This window comes from Hylaeus anthracinus, unplaced genomic scaffold (genome assembly GCF_026225885.1).
Source record: "Hylaeus anthracinus isolate JK02 unplaced genomic scaffold, UHH_iyHylAnth1.0_haploid 4, whole genome shotgun sequence".
Taxonomy (NCBI): domain Eukaryota; kingdom Metazoa; phylum Arthropoda; class Insecta; order Hymenoptera; family Colletidae; genus Hylaeus; species Hylaeus anthracinus.
In genome coordinates, this window is record NW_026535289.1 from 9,709,340 (window position 1) to 9,717,213 (window position 7,874).

Sequence of the window (7,874 nt, forward strand, 5' to 3'; positions counted from 1 at the left end):
AATCTCAACATTCGTAAATAAAGGTGAGATTACACGATACTCAGAAATATCGATTGAAACTTCTGAGTTACGGAAAACAAATGACAGTAAAATTCAGCTACTTAAAGATGCGCATATTTAACAATAAAAACAATCATATAAGAAAGCAAAGGTGAAACCACGACGCCCAACTGGTATAGTACACTAAAACATCGTACGTATAACTTAAAAAAAAAAAAAATATACATGTCGAATTGAGTAATCTTCTCCTTTTCAAAGTCGGTTAAAAATTAAACAGTCTCGTTGTATATCATCCCCCAAAAAACCAACGCGGAAAATGACGATTCGCGTAACACACGTTCGTCGAGATAACGAGCGACGTCGAGTCCAGTTATAGTAAAAAGAGCGATGGTGTCGCGAAGTCGATCTCCTCGTTCTCAGAACCGAGATACGAGTGAAACGATTCGAGTGCACCCACCTCGTATTACGAGGACTGATCTTGATCTTGGCCGTTCACCCGGGCAGCGTTCAGCTTTCATTAAAAAGACCAGCAAACCGCGGGAATTACAGCGTTCGTCGGCCAGTGGAAAAAAAAGAAGAAAAGAAACGGAACGAGGTGAAGGGTAGCCTCACGGTGGAGGGGCTGGTGGTCCTCCGGTTCTCGCCACGTCTTCCCCATTAGCCAGCTCCTTTCACGTGCGCTGGCAGCGGGTGCAAAAGATTCCCTTTCATTCTTATCCGACTCCCAATCACGTACGTGTATAAAAGCGGCAAGCGTGTGCACAGTAGACAGCAGATCAAAACCGCGGCTGAAACCGCCAAGTATATCGCGAGGAGGAACCGGCAGCTGGTCCTCCGGGCGTGCACCATCGTCTAATAGAGCTGGTTTACTCTATCTAGGAACCTAGAGTGCAGAGGGCGGAACACGATGACGAATCTCGCGGTAAGTCGTTCTCTTAGGATCGGAGCGTGATTTTGTCGTGGTTGTTCGTGATAACACGAAGTGAGTAGATAGGGAGATCGTAAGAAATTTTTGGTGAGATTCGCGGTTTCTTCGGAGTTTGAGAGATACTTAGGTTAAATAGATAGTGAGATTGAATAGATTGAGAAAAGGGAGTTTTAGATTTCTTCGTTGAACTTTTTGGTACAATCTGGATGCAAAAGAGAAATAATTTAATCGCGTTTGATATTTATTGCTGAAGTGGTAGGGCTCGAGAATCTTAAGAAAGTGAAAGATAATGGTCCTGTAATTTTAGATTTCTTTGTTGATATTTTTTGGTTAAATGTAAATGCAAAAGAAAAATAATTTAATTTAATAATTGGTATGTATTATGAAAATTTAGAGGTTCGAGAATCTTGAGAAAAGGGGGGACTAGCCCTTAGCTAAAATCGCAAGGGATAAGGCGTTGATAAGTTTTCAAATGAATTGAGAGAACAATTGTTATTATTTGAGAATGAATTTACTATTTATTTGTATAGCAATATGCGCTCAATATATGTATACCACAAATTACTTCATCCATATATTCATTATAATTTTTTAAATATCCAATATTTATTGCCATTACCATCTATGCCTAACGTTTTGTATATTGCAATTGTGACATGTACTTTATCTAATAACAAACGTCCAGGATAAGTCGAGTTTTCCTTTGCAAGTTCTCATTTCTACTTCAGAATCCAATCGAGTCGAACCTAGAAAGCAATTTTGAAATTCCCGTGCATTTAATAATTGCATTCAGGTGCTCATAGCTCGTCACTTAGCAGTGAGAGGCATAAAAAGTGATATAAATTGCTCGTAGAAAAAAGTATGCGCAAATTCGCGTTGCCAGAAAGCTATGTATTTATGGTTGAATAAAGATTCGCCACGAATTCGAAAGTCCACGGGGCGCATTAATGAAATATTCCCAGTTTGTCGTATCGACGAATTAGCGGCGCTGACTAAACACTTTTTTCCAGTCGACCATCTTTGCGGTAGCCTCGCTGATCAACTTGGCCTGTGCTGGAAGCCATGGTGGACAGTAAGTTCTACTTTTTCATTCCTTAAAGACAACGCGAATTTTTACGTGAAAATTTTGTAAAATCAAGTTTCCTCGATCGAGAACAGCGACGATCAGATCTTGTAACGACCACGAGCGGAACAATTTCCACGGAACTGAACCGACGAAGCATAACAAAGCACATCCCGTCGTTAGAGTTGTGACTTTCACTACGGTCGCCCGTTATCGACGTTTGCTACGACATTCTGCGATCATTATCGAAAGCAATGATGAAAAAACGAGACGTTCGATCGTCGAGTGTTTCGTGCTCGTTGATTTGTTCTCGTTCAACGACCTAGGAAGCAGCTTTATGCCTCATTGCACGCACAACCGTCCGTGTCTACCAGGCATGAAAATTAACGAGTCGGGGAACGAACCTAAACGAACGTTTGTATATTCGATGAACGATTCGGTCATTAATGAACTTTATCCACATTCCCGTCATTTTCAAGAACACTTTGTATACTTTCAATTTGAACTCAATTCTCACTTGTAGAATGAATTAAACTACTTCCATTCAACTTTTCCAGCGCCATCGTAATCACAGCTTATAGATAACTACGAGGTTTACCATTGTTAAAGACCCTGACTCAATCTTTTACTCCCATCACGATTTCCCAAACTAGCCCAAAATTATATCAATCTGACCATCGGAAGGGAGGGACCATCCCTCAAGCTTCAAGGCCCTCTTACAACCATGCAACAGCCCAACTCAAATCTAACCCCCCATTCATTTTTCCAGCGACCACGTGGTGATCCACGTGCCCTACAAGATCAAAACCATCCACCACACGCACACCATCACCAAGCACATCCACCACGGAGGCGGGGGTGGCGACAAGTACGAAGTCCTAGGCTACACCGTGGGCCACCCCATCGACTTGGGTGGTCACGGTGGTGGTGATTTAGGAGGTGGCCACGACTTCGGTGGCGGCGGTGGCCACGACTTCGGTGGCGGCGGTGGAGGAGACTATGGCGGTGGTCACATCGAGTACGGCGGCGGTGGTGGAGGTGGCGGCGGTGGTCACATCGAATTAGGAGGCGGTGGCTACGGTGGCGACATTGGAGGTGGTCACGGTGGACTGGGAGGAGGCGGTGGTCACGTGCTGATCAGCAGTGGCGGTGGACACGGTGGCTACGGAGGTGGGGGTGGTGGCGGCGGTGGTCACATCGCGCTCAGCAGCGGAGGGGGCCATGAAGGATTCGGTGGAGGCGGTGGATATGGAGGTGGGGGTGGATACGGAGGTGGGGGTGGATACGGAGGTGGGGGCCACGAAGACTGGGGTGGTCACTAACCACTCGAGACGTCGATGTTGGGAGAAATAGGATAGTTCTCTTCCGCGAAGACTTGGTTGGTCGATTGAAGCACGGTCGATGATGCTCTGAAGCAACTTGGACATTGTTCGTTTACCTTTGCTACAGTACTCGAGGATCTACTCGACGAACTGGTAAAAGTCTGTGGTTATAGTATCTAGATGCACCGGTGCTCATAAAGCTATCGTTTTTTCTTGGATAGATGAATAGAAGGAGGAGCTTCTTGGCGAAATTTTTCGTTGATCCGTGATTGAGAAATTACAGTACCGAGCCATCGAGCTTCAAGCCAACCAGCACACCCCCCCTCCCTTGCACGACATGTTTAGGTTCTTTAAAGAGAAATTGTTTTAGAGAGATAGATATTTTTTTCACTTTGACTGGTGTTTCCCGGGGAGTGCTGCTAAACCTTAGACACATCGACACGTAATCACCTTGTCTCTTACCTCTCGTCCTAGTCTCTCGTTAACGCAATCGTTTGTACTGATATATGTAAATATTGTTAACCGTTTACTTGTTATCGTATTGTTATAAATCACTATATTGTTGCTCCCATTGTTTCCCGTATCGCGACCCGAGTAGTTTATGCGTATGTATCCAGGGTCACGAGAAACTTGAATAAATTGCGTGTGTACCTGAAGTCTGAGCCTTCGATTCCCAGCGATCCCTCATTTATTAATCACTTATACATCTGGACGATGTACATGAAAGCATCGAACTTTTTTATAAAAGTATTCAATATACTGCTTAAATTTTATAGCTTAGTGTTTCTCAAATTGCCTCAGAAGAAAAAGTAAGTGTATCATCTCCTAGAATAACAATAAGTTCGAGAAACACTACTCTAACATCGTCGTACCAAGAAATTTACATATTTACAAATTTTCGTGTCCCACCTAGAAGTTCTCTTTCTAAATAAGCCCAATGCTCAAAATCTCTACTGCTCCACAATAAACATAAGCACAAAATAACACACTAGATCACACTCTCCGAAATTCTATACTTTTTTCATTCGTCTAAGTCTACGTCTACCTTGTCTCTTGTCCCTAGTGTTTTCATACTCCACATCGTCGACCAGGTATCTCCCAGAATGGGTCTTCCCAGTGAAATCTTCCTTGGACCCCTCTGCCTCGTCGTCGTTCTGCTCCTCGTGTTGATCTGTGTGAAACTTGCTGGTCTGTCCAGTTCGAATGTGACCACTCTCCGTCTCCAGACCCTTCCTGTAACCTTCCTCGTAATTGTACAGCAAAGATTCACTGTTGGGTGGAATGTCCTTCACGTTTTCGTGAACAGCGTACTGATTATGGTCGCGTCCTCTAGGATTGACCTCGAGGTTGTTGTCATCGACGTAGGACTGCGGGAAATAAGAATCATCAGGGTGTACGTGTTGTTTCGGGTGATCCCGAGGCTCCTCCATCTCGAGGGGTTCGCGATCGCTTAGATCCTCGTGATCCTCGTGATCGTGCTCGTCGTTGTAATCGTGGTGGTGGCCGTAGCTCCAGGAGCTCCAGTTCTCGTGGTGATGCTCCTTGTGGTGAGTCTTGGGCTTCTTCTTCGGCTTCTGCAGGCGTATGTAGATCGTCTTCGTGTGGACATGGTGGTTCACGATGTCTGGCACGTAGATCCTCAAGTGCAAACTACGGAGTGTAAGTATTGAACAAATGGATGAAATTAATTTAGGTATGGGTTTATTTGTGAATAAATGGAGTATGAGTTTCCTAAATGTTTTAAATATTTTAGAGAATTCAAATAATAAACATGGCACTGACACTGGTGGTCATATCGTAGTGGTTAAAAAACATTTTCAAAATCCAAAATAGAAATAAATTAAAGATAACATTTGCAGATTTTGGAGAGGAATTTAGTATTAAATGAAATTACTTACTGTCTCTTCTGGGCTCTCCCGTAACTCACGATTCCAATCAGCAGAGCGAAGAAGAGGTAACAGACTTTCTGGAAAAGAATAAAATGGATCAAAAAGATTAAGGAATTAAAAAAAGGATACGATTACAAAAATGGTTCATCTCCGCGAGCAATCGTTGGTTGATAGGTTGACTTCCAGGCTCATACTCCTGACAATTATTCCATAACTCATAAAAATACACAAACTCTATGTAGACTAATTCTTTTACTTTCTCGGTGAAAAGCTTTAGTTAAAGGACTGCTTAGTAATTCATGATTTATGATTTCAGATAACAAAGAAGCTATAATTGCAAATGCAGTAAGCACTGTGTAATTCTACCTAGCAGCAGTTGCTGGTCTTTACCATGTCTTCCAACGAAAGTGTTCCAAGAACCAGTGACGAGTTGGCAAGCGACGCCAGCAGCAGTTTAGTGTCGTCTGACGTCCTCGATGATGCTCCTCCTTTATATTCCACCTGAATTGTCATCGTTTCGATAGCGAATACCATGGAACCACGGAACTGCGATCGAAACCCGCGATATTTTACGGCCGAACGAGCACTTTCGCCACTTCGACGAGATATGCTCGATCTGCCAACCAGATGCCAATGATATGCTCTGGAATCACGTGTCTGCGAAGTCATCGAGGTTCATTGTCGTCGAGAAATTAAGGTTTAGCGTTTGCGAAATTATCATTGATGCTATCCTACTCTTAAGGATTCTTGTTTTAGAGGCTATATTGTTAATTCAAATTATGGAAATGACACCATAGACAAGCATAGTTTAACTGTGTTTATTGACTCTTTTCACACTTGACAATTTACAATACAATTCAGTGACAAATAGCAAATCTTCAATTAATAGTAGGGGATTGTCTTACGTTCCTAAGTATACAGAAATCATTCAAAGCGAAGAATATTTAATTAATAAATATTGTTCACACTAAGATTTACTAGTATTACGCTTTATAGACTATTAAAGATATATACATCTACTCTTGAGCAAGTTCGCCAGACACAATACCGTTCAAACATATTTTGTACAACGTGATGACTATTCTCTACATCCTAATTCACTTAATAGATTAATTTTACTAAATTTCATATTTGTCCTCTTCCTCGAACTCCTCCTTTTCGTGCTCGTGCTCGTACTGCGGCAGAATCTTGTAAATGATGTGCGTGTGCTTCACGTTCTTCACTCGATAAGGCACGTGGATAATCACCTTCGATCTAAATACACAAAACGAACACATAAATATATTATTTATCAATTATGTGATTACCGGTTTGTAAATAATACTCACGACGTCACAGGTTGATGCAACAGTAGAAGAAATACCAGCAGAGCAATGGCGTACTGGAAAAAAGAATCAAATATATTCCCAAATAATTCTAATTCTGAAGAGATAATGTATTTCTTCTTTTAATTAAATAAAATTACTACGGAATATGAGATGCTTAGTTTGTTCTCGTACCAGAAACTTTCCCTTCATTTTGCAGGAAGCCAGTGTTTGTTTACACCTGAAACAGACTCGAGAAATGGACGATTTCTGCGCGTGCAGCACCAAACCAAACGTTTATATACATGCTGAAATTAGCCAGGCGAATCGTTTCGCGAAGTGTTCCAAGAAACTCCCCCCAGCCTGGGCAGTTCTCGCTGCTAAAACTCCATCCAACTTGATTCAACGTATCTTTTCACTTTTCACCAAAGCTTAATGCGATTTGCGCGCGGAGTCATGCGATTCTGTGAGCCTCGAAGCATCCAATGGAACGAATTCATTCGCAATAAAATTTACACGTTTTGTTAAAAGTGTGAAAAATGCACACTTGGATCTTTATCTTCGCGCGCGCGTAAATTAATATTCATTATTTGGTCAATGTTTATTAATCGTAAATTAAGGTTTCGCTGTTCACTGCGGTGGAGTTCATTTTTCATAGTCAGCGATCTGATCGAAATCGAAATGATACAAATGAAGTAATGCAGCGAAGTCGTTAGGGTTTCCCAGAACGTGAACGCTACGAAAATGTTTATTAGGAGAAACTCCTAACGGGAGGTATTTTAATATCGCATTACTCAAAATGTATCTTGATTGTTGTGAGATTTGATTGTTTCGACTACTAGCATTGAATGACCTGGAATTACTGTAATTAAATTTGAGTTCGTAAAGTACGATTTAGGATATTTTATTATGGAAATGAATTTTCTCTGATTCAAATGATGATGAAATACGATAAACACTTTTTGGCGTAATTTAATTTAATAATTTAATTGTAGATCTCGACTTTTATGTAAATATATGAAACTATTTATTTATGATTCCACACTTCGTTTTAGTGTTACATAAGGAGAGTTTTCTACATTTATTATGCAAAAATGTGTAACTATTTCAAATCAAAAGATTATGAAAACAAAAACATACATTTGTATATGAACTCTATTAAATCAATTGTTAAATTAAAAATATATGAGAAGACTATAAATAGCTATTCACTTTAAAAAAATGAACCATGTTCACGATAAATACCGTTGCAATTTGTACATAAATGTAAAAGAAGTCCGCGAAAAGATGTGTTAAAAACGCCCACCGAAACCCTTTTAAAATATTTTGTACTTGTTTTTATATTTAATGGCGAATTCTGACAACTGT

The 7,874-nt window shown here is 41.0% G+C and overlaps 2 protein-coding genes across 2 annotated transcripts; one reads left to right on the plus strand and one right to left on the minus strand.

Moving 5' to 3' along the window:
• On the plus strand, positions 1–3,313 carry LOC128894791 (acanthoscurrin-1-like). The gene is made up of 4 exons (XM_054156792.1): positions 1–922; positions 1,939–2,000; positions 2,761–3,089; positions 3,219–3,313. Exons 1-4 carry the CDS (start codon positions 908–910, stop codon positions 3,311–3,313), a joined length of 501 nt encoding a protein of 166 aa, XP_054012767.1. The 5' UTR covers positions 1–907.
• Positions 3,314–4,323: 1,010 nt separating this feature from the next.
• Positions 4,324–6,719, minus strand: LOC128894833 (uncharacterized histidine-rich protein DDB_G0274557). The gene is made up of 4 exons (XM_054156845.1): positions 6,702–6,719; positions 6,531–6,583; positions 6,322–6,456; positions 4,324–4,963 (listed from the first exon to the last, which is right to left on the minus strand). Exons 1-4 carry the CDS (start codon positions 6,717–6,719, stop codon positions 4,324–4,326), a joined length of 846 nt encoding a protein of 281 aa, XP_054012820.1.
• Positions 6,720–7,874: the final 1,155 nt, after the last annotated feature.

What these genes read in the sequence shown, in the direction of transcription:
- LOC128894791 (XM_054156792.1), top strand. An exon ending in GCTGGAAGCCATGGTGGACA is followed by an intron (nt 2,001 to 2,760) that starts GTAAGTTCTACT and finishes TCATTTTTCCAG; the next exon opens with CGACCACGTGGTGATCCACG. An exon ending in CGGTGGCGACATTGGAGGTG is followed by an intron (nt 3,090 to 3,218) that starts GTCACGGTGGAC and finishes GGGGCCATGAAG; the next exon opens with GATTCGGTGGAGGCGGTGGA.
- LOC128894833 (XM_054156845.1), bottom strand. An exon ending in TTGCATCAACCTGTGACGTC is followed by an intron (nt 6,457 to 6,530) that starts GTGAGTATTATT and finishes TTGTGTATTTAG; the next exon opens with ATCGAAGGTGATTATCCACG. An exon ending in GAGGACAAATATGAAATTTA is followed by an intron (nt 4,964 to 6,321) that starts GTAAAATTAATC and finishes TACACTCCGTAG; the next exon opens with TTTGCACTTGAGGATCTACG.